The following is a 27998-nucleotide window of genomic DNA, read 5'->3' as shown; positions in this document are numbered from 1 at the left end:
CTTCTACACTCGGCAGATACACTTTTTTTTTTTTTTACTTCACAGGAACAATACTGTCACACAATTTACAGCTTCTTCCAACGGAGAGGAGTCCGAGTGTAGAGAGACACAGATAAAGGATTCATTCAGAGCTGAAACTATTCATCCATTAATCGATTAGTTGAGAATTAGCAGAAAATTGTTAAAAAAAAACAACAACTTTGGAATCTGGGAAGCAAAAATGCCCCAAATTCACTAATTCCAGCTTTTCAAATCTAATTATTTGCTGATTTCCTGATAGTAAATTGAATATTTTGGGGTTTTGCGCTATTTTCTGACATTATATAGACCAAACAATTAAGCTGTTAATCACTAAAATCAATAATTAAAGGAATTGTTAGCTGCAAGCCTAGATTAATCTTGTACTGTCTCAAAGTGTCTATTATCAGTCTTGAGAGCTTTAAACTGCTCCAGGATACAATGAAAATAATCATACAGCTGCCAACAATCCCTCATTCTAAAATTCATTTCCCACTCAAATATTTTTGGAGTTAAAGGAGAAACTGAGTCCGTTTTGACTCTTATAATAAATCATCTCGGGCAAATTTCAGTCTGATACAACGCTGTCGACACACTAGAATTTCTACACAGGTATATTTCACAAACACCGACTCTGTCTTGCATACAACACAATCACTATTACAAACTCTCGCTATCAGCTAACATCATTTAAATACGAAGAATAAGCTTTATTCTCTCTCATTTTTCTTTGTGTGGATGCTGTCTCCTCGAGCGACCTGTGAACAAAATAACTTCTCAAGCCACATGACAGGCTGTGCTCCGTCTGAAATACACAGATGTGTGAAAAGAAAGGACTGAGCGTCGCTCTCTCGCTGCGATAATGAGACAGCTGCGGTGGAAGTGGCCTCGGCCTTGGGCGTACTGTAGGAATAACTGTCACGGCAAAGATGCAAGGAGGAGGAGAGCAGTTAGTTAAAGGAGGAGTTAAATACGAGAGCCGGTTTTTATAGAAAGAGGGGGGTGGGGGGGCAGAAAGAGAGGGGAGTCGGACGAAGATCGGCTCTGGTGTGATTTACAGGAGGAGGCGCTCAAGCTCACAGGCAGCATAATTAACACTGGCCGCACTTGCACACACACAAAAAAGAAAAAGCCAAAACCGAAACAAAACCCTGCTGCGATCTTCTCTCCTCGCAAGTCAGATGAGAGGTTTTCAGCACGTCTTTACCTGCCAAAACTATGTACAGTTCAACAATGGCTTTGCTTAGTTTTTGCTTCAAAACGTCTAATTCAGTGGTTCCCAACCTTTAAGAGCCGTGACCCCTTAAAACGCTCTCCTCGAAGACTGCACACGTTTTCCAGCTGTTCTCAAAGTTCTCAGATTTAATATTCATATTATTTAGGATTTCTAGGGGACAATTCACAGCATTTCAGAAGAAAAAAGAAAAAAAAACACATTGAGTGTTATTTAGGAGACATATGTGTTTTTTTCTACTTTCCTATTCTTTTAAAAGGAATTTTTGGACATTTCAGGAAATCCTTATTTCCTCTCTTGCTGACAGATGAGACGATTGACAGCACTCTCATATTTGTTCATGAATATGAAGCTAAAGGCAGCTGCTGGTTAGTTTAGTTCAGCATGAAGACTGGAAACGAGGAAACAACCAGCCTGGTCCTCTCCAAAGATCCAAAATACGCCTACAGGCATCTCTAAAGCTCACTCATTGTTGTGTTTAACCTGTAAAAATATAAAGTAAAAAGTCAAGGAAGAGTTCCAGCCGTAAAGCCACAAAACATTTCATTCTTTGAACACAAATGTTAGAGAGCTTTAGAGGAGCCGGCAGGCTGATTTTATCACCTTTGGACAGAGCCAGGCTAGCGGTTTTCCTCTATTTCCAGTTTTCATGCTAAGCTAAGCTAACCACCTGCTGGCTGTAGCTTCATATTTACAGCCGACACATCAGGTGGTATCAGTCTTCACATCTAACTCTCAGCAAGAAAGCAAATCAGCTACATCTCAAAATGGCAAACTATTCCCTTAATCATCTCATGACCCCTTAGAATTATCTTGCCGCCCCTTGCAGGGGTCCCAAACCCCAGGTTGGGATCCACTGGACTAATTAGTGTACAAGCGTTGGCATTTCTCATTTAACACTGAATCAGTGGTTAGAACGGATTTCACGGGCTTCTCTGTTGGTTGACCTCAGTTGCATTTGATAGTGCAACTGTTATGATAAGGCACTGTTACTACTAGTGTCTACTATCATCAGAAGTCAGGCCTTTTCTCACACACGCTGGGACTCCGGCAAAGCGTCTCCTGGATACAAGACATTAACTGTGCGTAAAGCAATTTCATCTATTTTAGAGCACCGGCGTCACACTACATCCTCGATTATATAAAAATGGAAGGACAGGCGTTGGTCAGGATCAGATCACGTTTAAAAAAAGATGCAACAGTACTGGATGCAGCAGTATCAGAATACAAGGTAGATTTTGACTTGCCTGGAAGGAGCCTTTAAGGATATCTCAGCTAAAGATTTGCACGTCCTCCCCCTGCCTGGACATCATGTGTACTCACAGACTTACAGCTGTAACCCTTCTTTCCACACTCGTCAAAAAGCTGCATGTCCAGCCCTCTCGTGGTTTGCATAGGGCATGTAATGTGCACACGACAGAAAACTGACTGTATGTATGAAGGTTTATACATGTCCAGAAGTAATATTGTCTTTGCCAGACACTTGCAAGGAGTATATTTGAAACTGGCCTCTCACAATAAATGTCATGACGCAATTTTAGATGAAGAACAGAAGTAGTACTGACAATCAGAGCAGCCAACAGGTGACCGGCGGGGATGTCATATTCTTGTTTTTTTTAACTGCAGTTCTTCCAGCAGCTTCTCGCCCTGCGTGTCTTTTCCATGCAGTGTTCAGGAGACAGAGGAAGCTGCTGACTTTCCATTAAATCACCCCCCCCCCCTCCAGCAGGAGTAAGTGTCAGTCAAAGAGCTCTGCAGCCACTGGTGAGGAGAGGAGGGAAGAGGAGGAGCTGCAGCAGAAGCTTGTTCTTCTGGTGGAATGTAGGGCAGGAGAGTAACTGAGCCACCCGCGCAGTAATCAGACAGTGATTATTAATGTTTCAGTTCCTGGCCAAGCAGGATCGCTGGGGGAGTGGCTACAGCGAGCGCCGCCCCTCATTCGGCTAATGGGATTTGTCCTTGGCGAGGGACGTCTCCGCGTCGGTCTCGGGTGAAGCCAGAGGCGGGACCTTTGAAGCAGGAGGTTGCTCCTCTTTGCGGGAGGGGCTCTTCTCTGCTGAGGCAGCGATGCTCGGCTTGGCATCGTCGGGCGTGTGCTCATTGGGGATGAGCGGAGCCGTGGTTTTCTGCAGGCAGAGGACAGCATGCTGAAAAGACGCGAGCGCAGTCAGAGCCACTGGTGACCAACTGAGCCGCAGCAAAGCACCACAGGAATGAAGACGCGTGCAACAAGCATGTCATTTGTGGCAAGTTCTGGCTAGGATTATAACACACATGTGGCAGAGCAGAGCCCTGCTTTGCCCACCACATAACCAATCGATGAGACAGCAGAATGACGTTAAATGGCCACTGGATGTTGCTAAGCAGCTTTGATGTCAATCAGATGTGTGAGTGCTGACAGTCACACGTCAAAACTCACAACTAAAGTTCAATTATCCTGGCTCACCAAGTAAGCCACTGTGCTGGCTAATCAAATGTGTGCTAGGATACATTTCCGGTGGATCACTTTGTAACGTGACGCCTTAATGTGTGATCACTGGGGGCGCTGTTGCATGGATGCTGTCACATGTCTCCAAGCTGTTGTTGTTGTTAATGCTATTTTGTCTTTAAAGGGTAAGAGAGACAGGCCAGGTACCCTTTTAATGAAGGTCACATTTTCTAAAGACTGGTTTCAGAAATTGTGACTGTGAGGCATGTTCTCGACCATTTAACTGCAGATCCACGCAAGGCGCCCCCTGCTGTCATCACTGTAACAACGACGCTGTACCTGAAGCCACGACCAGCGCGGCCACCAAGCTGTTTTGTTACCATCATTTGGTTATCAGCTGGATTCAGATTCTGGAGCTATGACATGTTTAAAATTATGATTTCTGATAACATTACAGCAACTTCTGCAGTACGTTTGTGGCAGTGAAACATTTCAATGTCAACATGAGCTTTGGCAACACTGGGGACAGAGACTCTATAACTATGAGCAGCCCAAACATGGTTAACGATCTAGCTGTTAGCAGAAAATACAACAATTATTATAAATAGATAAACAATGCAACCACGTTAAGAGCTGCCACATGGCTGCATTTCCATGTGGCACAGGAAGGATTATCGATAGGAAAAGTGCTCTCCACTTAGAGCACACTGCCTCTGCTTCTCTCAAACACTCTCTGTAATTGGTTTAGACTGTTTCATGTCTGCTCTCTATTCGCTATTTTGTTCTTTGCAGCCTCGATCCACTTTAGTGGGACTGCGTGAAGGGGGAGGGTACGGTGTCTGTGTGAGTGTGTGTGCTCACCGTGGTTTGTGGCGCTGGGTTGCTGCTGCCGTTGCTGCTGGAGGAGGAGGAGGAGGAGGAGGAGGGTGCAGCTGGCGTTGCAGAAACAGACGAATCCTCCTGCATCAGTCCTCTTCTGTCCAAGACGCTGGAGAGCGAGACAAGACAATCAGTCACTAACTCCGTCCTGCTCGTTATTCGCCAGAGCGACGTGTAGGAGAGGGGCAAATCTAAAAGTCTCTCCACCACAGGCGCTGACACTGAACTCACTGATAACGGTGGAAAGAAGTTACCTCGGGTATGCTGGCCCACAGAGCACCTCGCAGCAGTTTTTGATGATGTTCTTGTGGCTGTACGGGTTCTGGACTCTGTTCTTTCCCGACCAGGATCCTTTAATCTGGGCGAAACAAAAATGTGCACAACACTCATAACTGGAGCGGCAAACCGTCCCAAACACATCCTGACTTGATAACAGTCTTGCTAAGCTCTCTTTCAAAAAGATTTTGCCTCTGCTTTATACCTAATTCAAAAGCATAGTTCCATTTTTAGATGTCGTTCCCACCGGCTTGGCTTTGACCTACTAAAAAGAACTTTATCAGGGATTTCATGATTCCTGGTTTATTGGGATCTCAATGTGCCAATGGGTGCCAACGAGCACAACGACGACCAATAACAACCACTTTAATAATTCATTGACAAATCTGAGAATTCATACAAAGGATTCCCCCAGAAATAAATAAAGTTCTTCTGCTCTGTACTGTATATAAAGTCTCAGTCTGATGTATTATTTAGCAGCTAACAGGAGGCACATTTTAACCTCTAAACATCCAGTTTTCCTCATTTTCTCCTTTAAAGGTGGGTCGTTAAAGGTCGTTATTCCACACTGACTGTATCATACACAATCTCTGTATTGGTACATCAAATGGGAAAATTCCATGTATCTTGTGCATCATTTGATACATATTTCTATAAACTTCAGCCTGACGTATCTGGTATCTTTTGAAATTTTGAGATCTCCACTCCAACTGGGGCTGGGCGGATACATGTCCCCCTCACGTTTCTAAAATGCTATTTTTGTTCATATTGATTTTCTTACTCAAGTCTCCCTGAATTTTTGTTGTCTTACTGTGCAGCCGCCATAATCCAGATAAGACAAGACCTGAGTTGATAAAAACGTTGATACACTCATCTGAGTGCCTTAATTGGACTTAACGAGTGTCAGTGAGTGGAGCAGTGTGTACATAATAGCTTTTTTGCCCCTGGACTTTGTCTCTCAGGTTACAGGCTACCCTACCCTGTATGCAGCCTGAAAGTTATACCTGCTGACACTAATCAGGCCTGAAAACACACCATCACCTCTTTTGCATGTTTTTCAAATAAAAAAAATGTCATCTACATCTTTATTTTCACTAGCAGAAAATACATTTGATAGAGTTTGTAGTAAAAATGTAAATACAACTTTATCATTTCGATAATAAAAACTACATGATTTTTAGCATTACTGAATTAACAATAGATTAGAGGTTAACACAGAATTTCTATTTTTGACATACGTATTTCTTTTGTTTTAATGCCATTAATATGGAAAACACAATACCACAATAATCGGTGGACTGATTTAAGTGTAGCTACAGCTAAAAATGCAGGTTAGATGTTACCTTAACTGAAAAACATGCAGAAGAAGAGAAAGTAGACTGATCGATTGACTTATATAACTGACCCCAAAACTAAACAAAGTTTGGCTGCACAGCATGAGTTTGTACTGACACACAACAGCTTTTTTTTTTAGTTGCAGCAGATATAGGTCAACAGTCTGCCCATTAGGCACTTCTGTACTGCATGCCCACGTGTACTATCTGTATGTGTGTGTGTGTGTGTGTGTGTGTGTGTGTGTGAGAGACACAGTTGACAGAGCATGTATCATCCTCTGGGAGACCAGAGCAGCTACAACACTCAAGGTGCCTTCTCTTGTTCGCCCTTATTTCACCATTTCTATCTTCCTCTTCTTCTCCTCCTCTCTCTCACTCCCTCCCTCCCTCTCTTTCTCCCCTCCACCTCCTCCCAGCAGTATTTCTGGCAGCGAGCCCAAGCCCTGCAGGTATCGATGCATCTATTATTAGGCCAATCACAGATATTGAAACGGCCGGGCTGACAGCCATTGTTTCAATCCTGGAGCAACATTACACTGTAGGTGCACATTGCAGAGCTTCATTACTGATTAACTGAAAAAAATGAGGCCAGTCATCCCACAGGAAGGAAAAGGGGGGATTATAAATTAATCATTACAACAAACTATGAGTGCACTCTCTTGCTTTCAGCCATCTAGAACCTCCCACCACCACCACCGCTGCTGCTGCTGCTGCTGCTCTCTGCTTCCCATCAGAGCCTCTGCAGTCAGATCTGGGCTAACAAAGCCTCCAATAACGTATACACACCGTTAACGATAGAATACACAGACAACATAAATTAGTCCCTCTGTGGATTCATCCACCTGCATCACCACTACTCATCATCTGCTTTAGATCAGCCTGAATGTGTGTGTGTGATGACTAAATAATGACTTAATGGTAATGAGATCAAACAATCAATATTTTTTTTCCCCTCATTTTGCCTCACAAGCTTCTTCTAAAGGTAGCTGTCAAGCTGAGAATCAGAAACCAGCGAGCCTGCTTTGTTCTTATTTCAGCTCCATTCTATCATTGGTTTTATTAAGAATAGCAGCTATTCGTGCATATTTTTAGATCATTAGCCTGTCGCCTTGGTGAGCAGAGAGGAGTGCGACTGCTGCTTTTAGCATTCAAAGCATTTACCAGCCAATTTGTCATATGGCTCAGACTGAGCAGAGGAAAAGTGCTGCTGTTCTTTCGGCCACAGTTCCCCTGTAAAGAGATTTTTGGTCTCAGTGTGGCTGTACCGGGTAAAAATTGGGGATAATGCAATTTTAAAACACAGGCAGAAAGATTTGTCATTTATATCCTGTCTCACGTGAAGTCTGATTCAAAAAAGAAGCGAGTGTGACATGTAGTATTTGTTTTAGCTGCAGTTATAAAAAGACTGTGTAGCTTCACTTAAGCTCTTGTTTTCTCACTGTCTCCTTTTTATTTGCGCTCACATTTTCTGTATTTGCTTTGGTTTACAATATAACGGTCTTGTTTAACAAGCTACAGTTTACCAGCCCTCTGTCCTTCAGTGCTGAACGAGGCGGCGGTGTTGTCAAGGAAACTGCTCTGTAGTCTTACACCTCTGAGATGTGTGTTTGTCTTTCCAGCCATGTGAAGCCGAATCACAACATTTGCGGACATATTGTTAAAACTACACTTTATCTTCAGTGTGTGTCTAAGTCTGACAATGAGTCTAATTTTAAAACAAATCATTTACACTCTGAAATAAGTGGAGACTAGAAAAATATCATCCTATCTCATCTGCGACTGATCAGAGTGGTCTGACTTTGTTCTAACATGATGTTAGCTGTACATTCACGAGTGGTCTGTTTAGTTCAATCAAGACTGAAACACTTCTGGAGTTTATTGTTTGGATGAAATTTGAAGATTGTTGTAAGCTACCAAGCAACACTGCTCTGCCATTTCAGCTGTAGTTTACATGGACCAATCTCAGCATATAAAGTCAACTTGTCTTAATTTAGGAGTTTTAGTTGGTAAGAAAAAAAACTGAGTGCAGTTTAACAAAGCATAAATTTGGAAAATCAGCCACTGTAATAAAGTACTTTGATGAAAGTAATGTTAAAGAAAGCTAACCAGAGTTAATTCTGTTATTTTACTTTACAAGTCGTGGTTCATTTGAATAAAGACTGTGTGAAATCCAAAGAATAATCAACACAAAGTACAGCACTGTGCCTCACAGCATGATTCAGATCTACTTCATAGATATGACAAAAGCTTTGGTCTGTAATTACGAGCAGTTTGAATGGCTGCATGGACAAAAAGCTTTAATGACATAGAACATGTTTAATTGAGCATGCAGTAAGATGCACTTACATCCTCATTGGTGGTCTGGTTGAGGGAGATCAGGTAGGTGTGGAAGCCCGTCAGCCCCACCACTGACCACAGGGTGAAGAAGCACACCAACACCTCCAGCACAGTGCAGTGGAGTTAAGAAAACAGCAACAGATGTTTTCTGCCTGACGAGCGGTCACTGATTAAACCGTGGACAGCAGGTGACGGCAAAATGTCAGACAATTACGTAACATGATTAATGCCAGTGACGTTCGCCGAAAGGAACCAAAGTCAAATAATGTCTTTACGGTGAAAAGCAGGATGTTTTTACCCTTTTACTTACAAAAAAGAAAGAAGACCAGCTGCAATTTAGTGAAGTTCATTCATGAAGCCTCGTGCCCCCTTAGTTACTGTTGCTATGCCAGTCAAGTTTCCCCTTCTTGCGCAGTACACACATATATATGTACTATGTACATATATATGTACCTTTCTAATGGCATTTGTGACAGATTTACCATGAAAATTCTTATAAAAAAGCAGCTTTTCATTTATATTCAGTAACTGTCAATTTTGCTGGCTGAAATGATGCTGTCGCTAGCAAGCTAATTCAGCTAACGATAGCATCATGAGTCAGAGCGATATCTCCAGCTGACTTTTTAATTTGTCCAACTGACTCATTATAAAACAATCTTGACTCAAATAATTACCTGATGGCAATGAATGTACCTGTTATCATGCTAACAACTGAAGCTAAAGCTGCATGCGGCAAAAAGTCAGCATCCTCACCAGTGAGCATGTGGAAGATAATAAAGAAACAGCACTGTCCATTCATTACAGGGTAGAGCCAGTTTCTTCTTGCATTATTAGTATGATAAGGAACATGTATGAGATCAGATGTCCTAACTTAATCCTGTATGGCTGCTTATCTTATCTTGCATAAGTGTTTGGATTATTAAACAACCTGTTTCCTCTTTTAATGTCACAAGAGAAAAGGCTTTAAGATGAAATCTAACCTAGGTTTAAGGCAACATAATCTCTGGAAAGTTGGACAGGGCATGATACATTTCCCCAAATCCAGTAAGAGCAGGACAGAGTCGCTAATGTTAGCTCAAACTCTAAGAGCATCCAGGACCAGCTTCCATGCAGTGATGAAACAGAATACAGCGTATGCCCTTATTGTGAACTGGGATTTTTTTTTTTTTAATTATAACCTGCCACCCCACAAACTAATGTACTTAGCTTTGCTCCTTGGCCTATTAGCTGAACACGCTAATGGCTGCAGCTACGTTAGAGCAGATGACCACTTTGTTTAATCCATTCCTGACACGTTGGCTTTTGTGTTTTTTGGTTTTGGAACGGTTACAAAGGACACCACATCATCATGTTAGGAAATCCAAAGCTTGACAGGCCTGCTGCGCCTAGTTACGGATGCTAAGCTATAATTAGAAAATGACTGTTAGGGGACAGGTTTAGGGAACGGTCATAGTTTGGGTGTTGTACTTCAAAAGTATCTTGATGTTCTTTATTTTCTATTCTAGGAAATCTGGCAAACCTGACACAAGCAGCAGCTGTTTTTGTGGTATATACTGTGGTCAGAGCTTAAAAGGATATGTTCCAGGTGTTTCCTTCAAAGTGTTCAAAAAGCCATTATCCACTGAACCTGTGAACAGAGCAACACAGAGAGAAGATAAATTATTCATTTCTTTCTCGACTGAAAAGGCAGAATCCTTACATATATTACTCCAGTATTAAGATAACAAGCCCAGAGCTAATTATCCTGACTAGAAACACTCCTGCTTCATGTGTCTCTCTGTCTTCTTGCTGTCTGTGTTGGGTAGAACAAGGAAGCAGGAGGATGAGGATGAAAGAGGAATCATGTCGAGCTGTCAGTTGCTGTTGCCTGTCATGTCATGCTCCAGGAAAAGCCTGGTCTGAATTAGGTCATAGTTTCATGAGCATGCATTTGCATTTACACTAGAAGCTGCTAGTGAGCTTGTGTCATGGGTTGCGCTTCCTGTTTTGCCAAATTCTTTTAGATGTCCTGTCTGTTCCTTCTGATTGGACAAATGGCCGACAGGATACTCACGCATGACCACGTGGACGATGTTGAAGGTGAAGATGTAAATGGTGAGCAGGGAGAGGGACATGGTGAACAGGTAGAAGTATCGGTAGTTCCTCTTGCCCACACAGTTGCCTACCCACGGACAGTGGTGATCAAAACGGTCTGCGATAAGGAGAAAAAAGGTCAGCGTATCAATATGCAAAGTTGCACGCCGACTTTTAGAGAAAAGAGACACCTGGAAATCAAACAAGTGTTAAAAATACACCAGTATCAGCTGCAGTCTTTTAGTCAAACACAGCTTTGTGCATCAGCTTCTGTAAACCTGCAGTCTAAATATAGTGATCACTTCCTCTTTGCCCCTCCTCTTCTGTAATTTGGAGGAGCGCCAGATGAAAACAGGGGAGGGTCAACCGGACAGCAGAGGTAAACATGTTCCTTTACACTGTTCTCTGCAGCAGACACGCCGTTGCACTCCCTGGATGGACTCTCACAACAATATTCAGCATACATTGCGGCAGGGACATAAGGCGTGAAGCAGCTTGTGGGTTTAAGGTCAAAATAAATGGATCATTTTTATATTCAAAGTAGAAAAGAAAAAGAAAAGAAAAAGTAGAAAATTAATTGTCTCCGGTGGATGAATTGTAATAACTGTGGTGATTCTCTAACTGTCTATGACGTGCCACCATCAGGTTAACATTTCAATGTGTCCAATACTTACACCTGAGGAACTAATGGAACTACCTAGCCAATGTTAACATGCTAATATGCTAAAGTAAGATGGTGAACATAGTAAACTGTACACCTGCTTCAAACATCAGCATTGTCATTGGAAGCATATTAGAATGCTGATGTTAGCATTTAGCCCAAAGCACCACAATGTACACAGCCTCACAAAGCTTCTAGCATGGCTGTAAACTCAACCCCACCCACAGTTTTAAGATTGCATATGGCATGCAGCAGGACATTAATCCTGTATGCTGTTCCCTTAAATGGATGTAAAAACCCTCAAATTAAAGCTGAGAGCATTTTACTTGCTTGATAATCAAACTAAATTGCCATTTTGTCCATTTCATTCACTAAAAGGAAAGATGCGTGCAGTAATTCAGAGGTCTGGAACCAGAATAGCACTTTACCCCCATAGCTATTGTTTTAATCCAACTCCCATGTGCTACACAGAGAGCTAGAACAACTGTCCAAATACTCACAGACTAAATTGTACATCTCATAATACATTAACCAGAGGAGGCCCGGGTATTAACAAATATAATTTGTGAAATGGTTCGTCTGTTCTATTTTATGATGCTGTTTATTCTGTGAGACACTTAAACCGCTATAAAAAAAAATGTCAAGCTGAGGAGGAAAAGATATGACTGCAGTAAAAAAAGGGGCTGAGGCATGCTGCTGTGTCACGCTTGGACTATGTATATGTGTGTGTCTGTGTGTGTGCTTGCACGTGTGTGTGTTTCTACAGCAGGTGGACACAGATGAACCAGTGTTCACAATGACTGAGCGCTTATTCCCTCACTGAGCCTCCACTGTCTCCTCTCATATCGCCTATGAGTCTACAGTCCCCTCAGACGCATTCCTCAATCATCACAAGCCAAATCACTGTTATTCTGCAGGGTTGAGAGATGACACACACACACACACACGCACGCACACACACACAAAGTTCAAACCATGTTCAAAATTCAAAGCACATTCCACAAAAAACACTCCCTGTGAAGTTTCTGGCTCATTTGTTTCAGTTTTCAAAAACTTATACATCCTGTCTTCTTAGTCCAACATTTATTTATAAACCCATGATTTTTAAATTATTTAGCCACTGCGATACATGAATGCAGAGAGGTAATTAAGATTGAGGTCTCGATAATAGTGTCGTGTCAGCAAGCTATTTTTCCCACAAAACATTGCTCACCCTTCTATTTCTGAAAAACTGAAATAACCCAACTTCAATGAGCCGTCTTCTCACTTTGTGAAGCCTTTGTTCGAACATCAGAAGAACTGACGGCAGATCAGAAGAGACCTTTTTCTTACCAACACAGTTGTCACAGATGCTGCAGTGAGATGCTCGTGGTGGTCGGAAGATCTTGCAGGTGTAGCAGTACTTGAGCTTGACGATCTGGTTGTTGATCTGAACGTTGCGGATCCGGGGCGGGGGTCGCTGCCCTGCAGGGACGTTCCCATTGGCAGCCTCTGTGGAAACCAGAAAAACCACATAAGTCATTAGTAGGCGTTGGCAATTTGGGTAAATTCTTCTAAAAGTCTCAAACTAACATGACAACATTGCAAACTAAGTCCTCAAAAAGCAAAAATGAACACCTCTGACAGTGTTTTCACAAATAATGAATATTATAAGATTCACAAAAGGTAGTTTCTTGCAGCCCTATTGCACTGGATTGCATTACTGGAAAGGTGCTCACAACATTATGTTCACTGGCTGTATATTTCTTAAATAGGCAGATGAGAAATGTGAGATTCAGTGACAAGGACAAGGAAAAATAAGATATAAATCTTGACAGGTGAGCCTTGAGGATGTCAGTGCATGACGACATTGACTCGATACGGTGTTGATGATGGTGGATTTATGTGTAATCATTGCTGAGCTGTTAATATTATTTATCAGCAACACTATAATGCAGTGTCCTGCTCTACTGGGGCATCAACTAACCTTCCTAATACTGAAATGACCGCATTTCACACTTAAATCTTTTGTTTCTGCAGTCACCACCCAAATGGAATTCTCATGCATCCCCTCTTCTTGGCAATCCAGATCTTTCTTATTATGCAGCACTGCAGGGGCTGAGAGGTTTGAGCGGCTGGCTAATGACCAGAGGGCTGCTGGCTGGAATCTCTCAGGAGAGAAACTGTTAGGGAGAAATCTCCCATTAACATGCTGCATGGGGAAGGCATGAATGTAGAGTTAATGGGAAAGAGCAAGCATGCTCTTAAATTAAGATAAAACTGTAGTATTTGTGGAAATGTAATTATCTGGGCTGCAGAGAGTGTTCAGAGATGAGAAGAGAAACAATTCAAGATAAATTAAGATGCCTATTTATCATTTGTATAAAGCTCTCAATGACCATTTTCTGTCAGTTCCTTCATAAATAAATCAGTGACTGTAGCACATTTACAAGCTTGTGTCAAAACCATCCAAAATACATCTACAGACATGAAGGCTGTGAAATGTATTTAATCTGCGAGCACAAAACGCTCTGCATTATGAATCTACAGGATGTAGGATTAGTGGCTTTCGGGGTAAACCGGCGGAGAATAAATTAATGAGTCATCACTCACGGGGAATGATGCCACTCCCTCGGGTAGCAAAGCTCTGTCTGCTAGTGGCATTATATATTCCAAGAGGATGCCTCTCCTTGTATTAGCATTCCCCCTTGGGACTAGTCACTAAAAGGCTGAGGGGAAAGAGCATCGAGGCAGCGGTGGCTTCATCAAAATGCCTGCCTCAGCCTCAAAATGAGATCAAACATCCATACCTGCCTCCTCTACTGGCTGCTATCTGTTAGAGGACCCTCACTCAGCAAACAACCGCTCTAGCACATTAAAAAACATACTGCATAAGAGCTTTAAGTGGTGAATGGAGGTTGTGAACCCAGTGTTTTATTTAAGCTAATGCAGTGCATATCCTTTACATGGTCATGTGGCCCATTTTAGCATTTCAATGTCTTGCTATTTTGGGAGATTTGCTGAGATGTGGAACGTAAAAAATAAATAAATAAATAAATAAATAAAGGAAGGTATAAAACTAAAAATAGACAGTATCAGTGAAGGGTTTGTTAGGCTACATGCTGAACAAGGTCAGAGGAGACATCACAACCAATGTACTACTAAAGATTCGCTGTTTTTTTATATTTGCATGTGGAACCAGGAGATAAAAACTCCAAAGGTTAAGAGGTGGTCCAAATGAGGTAAGACGTGACAAATGAATTGTTTGGCATTTTGGAAAATACACTTATTTGATTTTGTTATTCTTGATATTTTACAGAGAATTAGATGAGAAGATTGATACCACTCTCACATCTGTATGGTAAATATGAACCTACCGCTACAGCCAGTTAACTTAGCTTAGCATAAAGACTGGAAATAAGGGGAAACAGCCTGGCTCTGTCCAAAGTCGGGATATCCCAATGTTCTTTTTCTTATGAGTTATATATTCACAACACAACTTAATTTAGAGACTGACTTTGATGGGCTGGAAACAATATTTTCTCTATGTCCATCATAGCCTGTTACATTACTCGTAAAACACAAGTAAGTTAGACTTAATAGTTATTTAGTGTTAGTGTGTGTATTAAGCACCCTGAAAAATCAATTTGGGAATGATAATAAGATTTATCATTTTAACATCTTGATTACAGATGCCCTCAACTAAAACTGCACTTAAAGCCCAATTTCAAACTCCACACATACACATTTCCTTATATAAACTAAATGCAGAAGCTGTACATTGTCCACCTGGATCACCACTGGCAGAACCCATGAGACCACTGAGCCATTGTCATCCAGTGAGCGCCATGAGTCACAGTCATGATGAGAGAAGCGCTCGCTGCCAGCTAACCCATTCTCAGAGGGCCGAGCGCCTCAGCCTTGCTACTCCAGCCCTCCTCTGTCATGAGCTGAGACCAGTCTCCACCGGTGCCTCTTGACTGGAGGAGAGAGAGCACGAGCGACGGCTGAAGGACACCACAAATCTTTAACAGAGACAAAGGGTGAACACTGAGCAGCCACACAGCCGGGCAGGGGGGGAGTGGGGCAAGGATGCAGGGAGGGCTGGTGCAGAAATATTGCAGAATAAAAAGGTTATTCCTCCAGATATAAAGAGAGTCCGGACAGCCCAGGGAGTGGACATGAAAAATACTAAAAAGCAATGCCTGGCACCTGTTTATTTTTTGTTGGCAAAAGCTTTGTTGTCATCATTATACAGTGTATAGTTTGTTCTGTGTAATAAGACAACAGGATCCCTTGTAATGAATGTGTGTTAGACTGAGACAGAGAGCTCTATATCCACAGATGAGCAAACCCAACCTTCAGCAACACAAAGCACAACAAACATGAATAAACCAACAGAGCTGAGGCTGTGTGCCCACTGCTCAACTGAAGTATTTATGTCTTTAAAATACTAACTTCTAGTCCACGTCTCTGGACATCATTCTATACAAAAAACAACAACCTACATGATGATGACGTAACAGCACATGAACTCTAATAACCATTTTGCCCTCTTGCTGATTTGAATGGGTGTAGATAAGGGATTTGTGCCTGGTGGCATTATCAGTGCTGATTGTGTATATTAGCTATGCACATGTTCAAGGTGAGGCACTGGACTGCAATCCTGCTAGAAGAGGTGAGGCTAATTCAAACTTGGCAAAAATCCGCAGTGGATTTGAGCATTATTCCTGATGGTGCACAAATGGTGGTGCTTCTGTCCTGGCTCTTCTCTTTTCTACTATTATCAGCAAGATTTACATTTTGGCAGATCTCTCCATAGACACTTAATCAAATTCACAAAACTACCGTATATTTCTAGTTACAGTGAAAATTTCAATGTTTGTAAAGACACAAAACATTCCATGCAAACTTACATAGATGTTTTTATACATTTCTAGAATTTTCCATTTGCTGTAATGGTGCAGCCTTATTGAATGTCATAATTGATTTGAACGCTTCACTAAATTTATTCCAATAATGGATGTTTTGGCCCCTTGATGACAGCAAAGACAAGTTGTGCACACAGCACTGACTTTCTGGCGCCTTAAAAACCAACATCCACTCTCCTTTTAGCTCTGTTTTTGGTCTCTACCAACTCCTGAGCAGGTGTACAGTGAATTTTTAGAGCTTTTGTCTCTGAAAATAGCTGCCTGCTGTGGCCGAAAACTACACTATGGGAGTGGTGAGAACGAACCAACACAGCAAAGTTGCATGCCAGAAAGTGAAACAACGAGCTGCAACTCATTATAAAGCTCCATAAATCTGAGGGCAGCTGCAGATTCAGCTGATAACTGTCTGTAGCAGCGAGCCCTTTCACATTGCCACAATGTTTTCACGTTGTCATTCGATGTGGTCCTGCAAAACAGAGTGGAAAAATGTGTGGGAAAACTTACTGAGTGAATATTTAAAATGCCATGAATGCTTATTTTTTCAGTCGTCTTTCTACTATGAGTGAGGAGGCGCTATGTGTACACATTATTTTTGCCAAAGGTAGAGCAGTTTTTCTCATTTCACATCGAAGATTTCTGTATTTGTCTTTTTCTTTGTGCTTCTCTGACTTGTTTTAAGTGGGCGTCAGAAAAATCACGAGTATTTAATGTTATAGACAGATCTGAGGCTTTAAAGTACACTGAATATAAAGTTACTGTATTTCAAAAAATTTCTATAAACCATTCGTGCAACTCACCAATTTCCATCTCGATGAATGTGGCCTCCTCTGGAAGGGCCCGTGGCAGCACCCCGGGGTCACTGAAGCTGGTCCTCAGCAACATGGCCATGACGAAGAGGAAGAGCAGGGCAGCGAAAACTGGGATGGCAGGAGACAGATGGACAGCCAGGTACGGACATCTGTGGGAAGATTTAAAAAAAAAATGAACATAAAGTCTAAAAGCAGGTGATGTGTCTCTGAAAAGGTTTTTGTCTGGCTTTGTCATGACTTCATTACAGTGGTCGATTCATTAGTCGATTAATTGACTGTTTGATAAGATGGTCGCCAGAAAATTAATAAGCAGTTATTTTGATGATATTTTCTGGTTCCAGTTTCTCCAGTGTGAGTATTTGCTTTTCGTCTTTGTTTTATATTATTGAAAAGAGATTCTGAAATTTTGGACTGTCGGTTGGACAAAACAAGACATTTAGGACTAGGATCTGGGGAAGTGGGATGAACATTATTCTCTCATTATTCTAATTTTTAGACAAAACAATTACAAGAATAACTGTTTATTAGAATTGCAGCATTAGATTTCATTCAAAAAACAGTTTGAATTGAGATATGTAATATTTTTGCATCACAGCTGCACATGACAAATGCAACAGAACAAACCAGACAAAAACAAGAGGGCCCTCTCAAAATGAGCGTGTGCAGAGAGGGCACGACCTGACAACATACATATTCTGAACTGGTGTTCTGAGCGTAAGGTCATGAACTGTGAGAGCTGCCCTTTCTCTGGACCGTGCCGAAGTCATGGCCGTGAATAAACAACACCATGCCACACTACCCTCACCTTCTGGAAGAGTGGAGACGCATTAGCATAACTCCTTTTGCCGGGGCATTGAGATTAGAGCCAGCAGGGCTCCTCCACCGAAAAGGCCTGCTGCTCTGTGCGATAGCAGATGTGGGCTGCAGTGCAAAGTGCTGCGACAGAACAGAGTAGCAGCAGCAGCAAAGGCTTCTACGTGCAGTTATTAATAGTTAAACTGTATGGCCTCATCTCCCTCCCATGTGGCCGGGATCATATATTCATAAAGCAACACTGATGTTGCACTACAGGATTGTACACTGTGCAAGATGTACTTTTGTCCTGTATGTCATGCATGAAGTCTGCTCACACAGACCCTCTGCTTCATTACATGGAAGACTGAAATTTGAAACGCTGAAACTCTGTGCGGACAGAAACAGTTTCAAAACTCTCATCTGAAGAGACACACATCAGTTATTTAAAAGCAAAATCATCAGGCTATATTACGCTTACAACTTATTCTCTTTTTGTTGAAGTGAAATATTCAAATTCAATATAAGTAGAGCGGAAACTATAATTTCCTTAATCATTTAGCAGATCGAGGAGTGTTTATCTACATAAAATTAACAAGGTGCATTTATGTTAAACATAATATCCCCTGTGAACAATAGTAGCCATTTATCTGTATCATTTGCCCCCCAAAACACTGCATGTACAGTTACATAATTGAGTATGACCTTCAAATTATTTGGGGTGGCCAGACTGCTTGAAAGCAGCATTAATGCATGATGACATTTGTATGATTATGTGACTGCTTCTGGTTTAGTTGTAATTTGTTTAATCAGACTTGCACTTTTTTATTTCAATCCCAATGTGCTGGAGTACAGAGCCAACACAAGAAAAAGATGTTTATCTGTCCAAATATTTATGGACTGCACTTTAAATTGACTATGTTTGATGTGATTTAAGTGATTTCATAATATTGTCTTCTCTGGTTGGCAATACACACACAGACAAACACACATACACAAGCACAGCTGGCAGGAAGTTTAGAAGGAAAGGGATGTAGCTGTTGTAAAAAAAAAAAAAAAAGTCAGAACAACATGGTACAAAGCAAAGTCCACCTGTTACGTCTCGGTATGGAGATAAACCAGGCACATCAGCATACCTGAGCGCTGACGTAACAACAACACACACACACCAACACCTGCTGGACTGGTCTGAGCGGTTTCCCTGCATTGCCTTTTTTCACACTAATGGAAACTAGGAGCAGAGATCGAATCAATAGAAATTTCCACTGGACCAAGCCTGTGAAGTATGTTTGGCCCATTTGTTAGTGCAGAGACAGCAGAGAGCAGCCAGTGGATTCAGACTGAGGGGAGGCAGTCTGTCGATGAAATGTGATTCCCGTAATGATGACTGGTAGGTATTCAAGGCACACTCTATCATCGCTTCCCATCAAGCCTCCACGTCCTTCCTGGATGTGACCATTTCCTCTGCTGTTGAGGAGCAGGGTGGTGCTGGCACAGTGACACTGTGTGTTCATCAGTCAACCGCAGTGGCAGCAGGAAAACTGGACTTAATCAGGTCCTGTGTCCATGTGGGGAAAATGTTTTCATCAGCGAGGCAATCAATCAGGCAGCCAAATGACACTCACATACCACTTACATGTTGCTGCTCTTTCTAACTGAACTCTCTGCCTCTCCATCAAGGCTCACAATAAACTAGTTCCAGTGATGAAGAGTACATTTACTCAAGTGCTGATCTTCACCTATATGCTACTTTATACTTGTAGTCCAACTTGTAATGGAGTATTTTTATATTGTTTTAAATGTATGTAATGTGAAATGGGTGTCTGCCTCAATATTACCAGAAAAAAATGCTGTATTAAGTTCATGCTAATGCATTTCCTACTGCAGCAGCTTCACATTAAAAGCATTTAACTGGCAAAACACGAGTTGACTTTCAGTATGAAGTTATCACAAGAAATGCAAAGCGTTTGCCAGTGAGATTAGCGCCGACTGCAATGCTTTCATCAAAAATACGTCAACAAAAGTCATTGTCGGCATTTTTTTTGACAGCTTGAAACATTGCAGGAAGTAATGGAATTCCCTGCAGCCCTGCAGAAGGAGCAGCCACACTGAGCGGTTAGATGAAGTGCTACAGGCTACTCACTGAGGTAAAAACTCCTTTCAGTTTCAGTGTGTCCTGCGATACAAACACTCGTGCCATGTGCAGCATAAAGTCAGATTATGGTTGCTCGCAGAATTATAAAAGACGGCCAATGGCTGCCAGACTTCTTTATTAAAACAACAGATTGTTTTGCTTCCCCCATTCTGGGAAATGTAGTATATCATAAAACAGGATATAGTAGCATATTTGACATTACCACTACAGGTGTCACCAAATAAACCAGGACTGAAATCTTCAAGACTGCCACTCTAAGTAAAGGATCTGAATATTTCTTCCATCCCTGACTGGTGGGAGCTACAGACCAACACCCTCACATCCACTAATCTGTCTAATTGGATTAGACAGGTGAAATCCTAGACAATTGCATATCTCACATTTGCCCAAATTACACTGATCACTTGTACAACTGCAGGCCATATTGGTTATGGGATTATCTGTTTACTGTAACCTTGTTTAGACCGTAAACTGAAACTAATAAGAAAAGTAAAGCTGTAATTTATCAACCAGGGTCATACAACAATTACAGTTACATAATAGACAGAGATGAGATACCTACATTACTGCTCATTCTGCATGGAAAGTGTTAAGTTCACTTGTGTGGGCATTAGATGCATTAGGGTGTGTCTACTGCAGACTTTGATCCCGAGGATTTCCCCCTCTTAATTCAGGATGACATGGGCTCAAAGATGAGAAGCTCCTAAAGTAGGGATATCACTGAATTAAAATCACTTCAAGCTGTCAGCAGCAATAACCACTGAACCCAGGATTTATGCCACCATGTCATGCCTTCATGAGTCATGACATTTTACCTTTGTTGGAAGTTTCAAGCCCTTCCTTTATGAATACTTAACGGCTATAAGCTGTTGCAGATCTGCATGAATCATACTACAAATGAATTATGCATTTACTGTGCAGGCAGATCCACAGTGGGCCTCAGTAACAGCCTTCTGTCACACTAACATCTGTGGAGTTTGTTCTCCCTGTTTCTAGGGCACAGTTGAAAAAAAAACACCTACAAACTGTTCTTGCCCTCTTGTCTTTTTCATATACAGACAGAAAACCACTTCTTCACTGAACTTAGTAAATATACTGATTTGAGGGGGATTTCGTCCCTCTGCAGTCCTTCTGCAGCAGAAACTTTTGGTGTTTTCTGCAGATGTATCATGCTCCTCCAGTCTGAGCCACTCATGTATTACCATTACATCTGAGTCACAGAGCTAAGCATCCTTTCTCTGAAAAGTGAATACCTGACAGTCTTTGACAAATCCAGAAGGTCGTTTAATGAGACTTAGCACTATTCTGAAGGTATTTCCAGAATCCTTCAAATTTTTTTTAACCATCTGGAAGATTTTTTTCTTTTTTTCCTACTTCTACTGCATTACAATGCAGAGGAAAATATTGTCTCTATTACGCCACTACATTTATTAAACAGCAGTTCCTAGTTACTTTTCAGATTAAGATTTTAAATGAGAAAACATAAAATGACTGAACACCTTTAAAAATTAAACCAGTGGCTCCAAACATTTTTGTCTTGTGGTCTCTTACAGATCATCTGGGTCCACATGGGGTCTCTTGTCATGTTTCAGATGTCTTGTTAGCAGCATCACCACAGAAAGATTTAATCTCTTAATTTCTCCAATTGATTCTTTTAAATAACTGTTCCCAAAGTGCTACAATTATCCAGTATTTCACAAAAACAGCAAAGATCATAGAATATTCCTCTTTATTTCCTCTCCCATTAATCATCTCACGGCCCCTCAGTATATCAGTCACTTAAAACTAGCTCCATCTTCAGCAGCTACAACAGTAAAAAGCTGCTTATGCATTGATGCATCAGTATTAAAAGTCTGAAGTGTCACATAAAATAGGGGACAATTTTCCATTTTCAAGATTTTGCTGATTATACTTCTGTACTTTTACTTAAATAGGATTTTAAATGAGGCCTTATTATGGAGTGTTTTTACAGTTCTACATCTGGTGCTTTTACTTAAGTGAAGGATTTGAGTACTACTTCCACCACTGGTTTGGAGGTACAACTTGTGAACAGGTTAAACATCAGCTTGTATGAGCCAATTTCATTATGAGTTACATTAAACTGACACATATTAATGATACCTTACACCATTTGATATTCTAATTTGAAATTTGCAAAAAGGACATACTGTATGTCAGTTCAGCTACCTGGATGAGGAAACATAGTCACAGGTTGAGAAACGGGTCAAAAATCTATTACAGATTATTTTTTCATCCAGATGTTTAACAGAGTATTTGAGGAATCTGGAGGAATACCTTTAGAACAGCAGTGAATGCTAGCTGTGCGACTCAAATGTAATGGTAATCCATGAGACTCACAAACCGAGGGTAGCTTTGACCTCTCACTGGACTACAAATATCTGACCAGAAATATGTCCTTTAAAACTCTAAAGCTCCAGAGGGTCCAATCTGTTGTCCGATTTAAATCAGTCTTGCTTGTTATGCAACATTTAAATACCATATGAGGGAGATGAAACATTAGAGCCAGAGTTAGGCTCCTTTTACTAGGATTAAGGCTAGGATTACAGAGGTTGCGTCATAGAATATTCACTAAGTGAAATTAAGAATAATGATAAACCTGGTGATTTGATTTCAGCCACAACAACATGACAAAACAGGCGGCTATTTCTTCTGGGAGAGCACATATTTCAAACCAAACAGATGAAGACAAAGTGAGGAAACATGTAAAATGTGCTTCCCTACAAGGCACAGGATGTGGGTAAAAATATCACGCCACTGTCCAAGGAAAAGCAGCCCTCTCCTCCTGCCAAGGAAGCATCCAGAAAACAAAGCCTGTAGATCACTGTTACTGTAAATGGAGCATGTACTCTGAGTAGGGCATAAATCATGTTATTTCTCATTTAGCCAAGCCCGGCAATGCTTTCTGATTGGCTAACAGGGAGACAGGGTGGGGTTAGATGCTGAGGGAGGCTCAGGGGTCAGTTACAAGATCTCCTCTGACTGCACCTGCTCACTCTGCAGGCTAAGCCCTGCACTTCTTCACAGCATATCTTCACATATCATGAAGCCGACTGGAAGAGGGGTGGGTCAACCGGACACACTGAATGCTTCTACCTTGCAACATATGACAGGATGAAGACAGAGTACAAACACACAGGCACGGCAAAGAGAAAGAGTCAGTCTTATCACATGCACATATGCTTCTCTGGCCTTGTAGCTCAGTGTCCTGGGGTGGACAGATGACACACGGCCCTTGTGTTCCAGTTTCTTGTTCCTTCATCCAAGCTCCATAGGTGGCTACCCACATGCACATATGCATGCATGCTCGCACGCCATATACGCATTCACACAAACATACAAAAGGGAACCAAACAAGGGAACATCCAACAGTGAGGAAGCCTTTTGCAGCCATACACACATTTGGCAAACGACTACAGAAGCCTTTTATACATCACAGGTAAATGTAATCATGTAAAAATAATTTAAAAATTACATCACTGGATAAAGCATGAGCACAAAACTAAGAGGGTAAGGACATACAGTCCTAAAATTGATTCAGCCTGTTCACGAAAAAACAGGCGGGGCCCACGTCTTCAGTGAATAATTTGTTTAGTTGTCCCTAATGGGTTTTTCCATTTGTGTATTTGACTGCTCGTTTCCGCAATTTAGCACAAATTAAAGCACAGAGAGGTCTCCCCGCATGGGGTGCCAGTGGCTGGTGATAAAAGTGAGATGTCTGCTCGGCTGCTGTTGGATATGAGCCAGTCAACGCCAGGACACTGCCCTCTCTGTTCTCTCGTCAATGCCACGGCTCAACCTCAAGACAGCATGTGAAGGACTGAACCCTCCAAAACAAGGAAACTACGTGACAAAGACAGTGTATGTGACTGCACACTGATGGACTACAGCAAAACGCACCAGAATCAGCCGACACAGAAGCTATTATGCGGATTTTGTACATGCAGTAGATTTTAGTTCAGTTTCTCATCAATCCCAAGACTTTTACAAATTGAGTTTTTGATTAATTATGGCCGCTGTACTGTTTTCTGGAACAGTTCCAATATTATTAATCGTATTAGCTAGGGCTATAACAGTTAGTCAATTTATCAATAATTCATAGACAGAAAATCAATCTGCTACAATTTTGATAACTGATTAATCTTGTGCTAAAGATGAGTGAAACAATCCACTCTGTGTTGTTAGCTAACATGCAAGGCCAACTAACATGACAGAGAGTCTACAACCATGCTAACAGCTCTGTGAGGCTGTATTCAGACACAGCGGTGGTGTGAGCTAAATGCTAATGTCAGCATGCTAACATACAGTGACAATGCCAAAATGCTTATGTTATGTGTTGAGGAGGAGGTATAACATTTACAATGTTCAGTATCTCAGTTATGTGTTAGCATGCTAAGATTTGCTAATCAGCACTAGACACAAAGTACAGCTGAGGCTGATGGGAATGTCTTTAGTTTCAATTTTTGGATTGTTTATTTAGTCACAAACCAAAGTTCTGGACAATAACAACCTGACGAGGCTGCTAGATGACGTGATTACAATTCAAACTGACGAGGGCATGAACGCCTGTATCAGAATTTCATGGCAGACCATCTCATAGCAGATATTTATTTCTGAACCAAAGTGGAAGACACTGCCATCCCTTATTGGATTGGAAATTGAATATCTTTAGGATTTGACTATTGCTTGGACAATATGAGCAATTTGAATGCATCCTTAAGCTCTGGGAAATGATCATGATATAATATGAAATATTTGATATATAGTAGTGCTTCACTAGTTCCTCACAAAAACAACTGAATGAGAAAATAGTTGGCAGATTAATTGATTATAAAAATCTTTGTTAGTTGCAGCCCTAATGCTAACTAAGGATGTTTCCTTCTGCAATGTTCATACCAGGAAACATCAGACTTATTGATTTAAGGTTTACATTAAATGTAGCTGCAAATGGGCAGTGTGTGAATGCATTAAACCTCAGAATCTTTTTGCAGAAGGCAATTAGTCTGTCAAGAGGTTCAAATCAGATATGTACAATATCAACACGCTGTGGTAATGGGGAGTTTGAAAATTACCCCATGTTGTCTGGGTCCAATCTCCACGTTAATATCCATCCCCCCCATGAGAGATAATTATGTTCCGCTGTAATATGAACATAGTATGCTAACAACCCTCCAGCCATTAGTCACCGCAATGCCTCCTCTGGGCTCTGGATGTTCAGTGTGAGCAGTATCATCTCTCTCTCTTTGCTCTGAGCCGGACAACAGCTCCTTCTGTCCGGACTCCAACGAAGCAGGCCAGAGAGAGAGATGGGATGGGCCTGGCACTATGTGAGAGCAGCTACTTCTCCTCTCTGCTACATGCTCCAGATCCATTTGGCCTGGTAGCTGCATACACGCCCAAAGTCAAGAGGGGTCACTGTGTTACAGGGCAGCATTTTGTGCTAAATCATTGTGCCTGATTTGTCAGACAAGAAAAGAGAAGAAAGGCAAAACAAGTGGGACAAAGACAGAAAATTAGTGCAATCTATATGGGGAGCAGTACTGTTTTATGATTATCATCCAAACTCATGTTCTTCATTTGAAATACAATCCTCTGTGCAGCCTTAACAGACAGGATTTGGGTTTACATGCTGCATCCGAGCCGACTGGCGGTGTTTGCAGTGTTAATGAGTCCAGTGGGTTGTGCTAGTAGTGGGTTGAGACAGAACTGCTGAGGCAACAGAAATCGGCAGCTTTCCTTTCTTAAACCAGGGGAAAAGCTGGACAGTGTGGGTTATTAAATATTTAACACCCCAGTATGTGGTCAATCATAAACCTTTTCTCTGACGGGGAGCAAAACAAGGATCCACAGTTTGTCTGGGAGCTTATCAAAACAGACATTCTTGGTTGCTACAAATGAAGGCGATACAGGAAGTAACAGATCAGCTTGCACAAGAAAACACTGATCCAAAGAATCACATAACCTTTACGTAGATTTTAGGAGCTTACAAATACTGAGTACTGATTAAAAACTGTTTTGGACATATCAGGTAGATCAAATACATACAGAGATGGTTCAGATGAGACTAAAAATTGAGGTTTGAACAAATATTAGCAGCTCTTGGGAACTATTCTGATAAATGATTAATCATTTCAGTAATTTGTCTTGCAAAAATACAAATACTTGCTGGTTCAAGCTTATGAAATGTGACAATTTCACTATTTCCTTTGTCATACACAATAGCACCTCGAGTATATTTGGGTTTATGACGGTTAGTTGGGTTTGAGTTAAGTATAATGAGCATTTTTCTCTGCTTTCTAACATTTCATTGACAAAGTGACAAATCATCAAACGAGCACTTATTTCTGCCACTAGGGGTCTCTCAATCAAAACACTGAAAACAAAAGACCACCATCACCGATGAATATATATCTGATGTAACTCAGGCAGAGATGTTTACAGACGAGGGAATGTACTGAAGTTTGATTCAGGTAGCGCTTAGTCACATTCACCAACTTCCTTCCTCACTCTCTGGAATATCATCATGGCTGCGGTTAAATAGTTTAATAATTCTTTCCTATGTCTTTTCATAAAGACCTCATGATTTTTTCCACCGAGGTCAAGGAAAGATGTTAAGGAGAATTCATAAGGACTTAGGAAAAGACAACAGAAGCCAACTGTAGTTACAATTGGCTGCGTAATTATGATGGCGGATGTTGGATGGTGCTTAGCTTTAAATGTTGCCGCTGCAAGGAATTGTGGGATGGCATTATCTCCTTTCCTTTAATGAAGGATGGTCCAGCGTCTGCAGCGATGGGTTGTGGTCGAATAGATTTTTTTTGCTTCAGAAAGCTCCTAACTGAGTGAAATGACTCGGAGGTAACTCAGCAGCAGCCAGGATACGATAAAATGTCAGTAGATGATGAAAAATTTCATCACAAGTCCCAAGAGGCCAAGGTGACGTCTTTAGAATAGTCTGAACCCCAAAGATATTTGGTTTAGTTTCACAGGACACAAAGGAAATCAGAAAATATTCACATTAGACAAGCTGGAACTGTTCTGTCAATCAATTAATCGACTAATCATTGCAGCTTTAAAGTTGGTTCATGTTGGATAAGGTTAACCAGACATACAGCCTCCTACTATATAGAAATATTGATTATTTTGGAGCCCTAAAGTGACTTATGAACACTTTCTGGAGCAAATCATGACTTGGACTCCCATCGACCAGCAGGAGCCAGAGAGGAAATGACTTACTCGAAAGCGAAGAAGAGCGAGCAGGTCCCGACGATGAGGAACAGGGTCAGGTAGAAGACTCCTTTCTGCCGGGCCATCATCACCCGTCCGTCGCAGCAGAAAGTGTTTTTCCCCGGGAGCTTCTCCCATTTCCGCACCTTTCGTGTTATCATCACCGCCGACATGGTGCCCTCTGCTCGGCTCGGCCCTCGGTTCTTCTCTGGGTGTATGTCAGTAGTTATACTGTAAAACGATTCAGACAATGAGCCGATGGTTCTTGCGCTCAGATATTCTCACAAATACAGTTCAGTCAATGTGACACAGTCCTCCGACTAAAAACAAGCGACTTACTCAGTAATGTTAAAGATTTCTGCACAGGGCGACGACCGTGAAGCATTTTCTTTTCGTTTAAAAGCGTCGCAGTCACATCATCAATGCTTTCTAATCCATATTATTCCCAGTTTCCCGTCTTTACTGCAGCATGTCATTCCCACAGCGAGGCTCCCACGCTGCTCAATCTCAATCCGCTCACCGTCCGCTCAATATTAGCAAAATTATGAGAAATTCATCCAAAAGCTTGCGGCAGATGTTTCCCAGCAGCTACACAATCCAGCCGAGGCTGTTGCATCGGGAGAGCGGACCTTGACCGATTGACATTCATATCATCTCGATAAATCATAAATGATCGCACAGGCGAGCTGCTCCGTGTTCACAGACCTGAGACTGTGACCGCGCCGCTGGACACGGTCAGTGCGCCTTCATGTAAAAACAACCTACGATCCTTCAAAAATAAGAAAACAACCGTGTGCACGGACGCAAGCATGTAAAGGTTTGGTGTGCGTTTTTCCCCGCAGGATGC

At 41.6% G+C, this 27998-nt stretch overlaps 1 protein-coding gene across 4 annotated transcripts; it reads right to left on the bottom strand.

The window, feature by feature from the left end:
- Nucleotides 1-27997, bottom strand: zdhhc9 (zinc finger DHHC-type palmitoyltransferase 9). 4 transcript variants are annotated; one of them, XM_041943575.1, is made up of 10 exons: nucleotides 27491-27997; nucleotides 27161-27382; nucleotides 16948-17108; nucleotides 12573-12731; nucleotides 10560-10697; nucleotides 10085-10133; nucleotides 8516-8618; nucleotides 4814-4917; nucleotides 4542-4668; nucleotides 1-3399 (listed from the first exon to the last, which is right to left on the bottom strand). In XM_041943575.1, exons 2-10 carry the CDS (start codon nucleotides 27322-27324, stop codon nucleotides 3196-3198), a joined length of 1209 nt encoding a protein of 402 aa, XP_041799509.1. In that variant the 5' UTR covers nucleotides 27325-27382; nucleotides 27491-27997; the 3' UTR covers nucleotides 1-3195. The 4 variants fall into 4 exon arrangements, with proteins under 4 accessions (XP_041799509.1, XP_041799511.1, XP_041799510.1 ...); XM_041943577.1 differs by having other exon boundaries at nucleotides 1-3378; XM_041943578.1 differs by having other exon boundaries at nucleotides 3205-3439.
- Between the last annotated feature and the right edge of the window lies 1 nt (nucleotide 27998).

Source organism: Chelmon rostratus, chromosome 9 (genome assembly GCF_017976325.1).
Source record: "Chelmon rostratus isolate fCheRos1 chromosome 9, fCheRos1.pri, whole genome shotgun sequence".
Taxonomy (NCBI): domain Eukaryota; kingdom Metazoa; phylum Chordata; class Actinopteri; order Chaetodontiformes; family Chaetodontidae; genus Chelmon; species Chelmon rostratus.
Note: the sequence above shows the minus strand (reverse complement) of the source record. Positions and strands in the feature narration are given on the sequence as shown.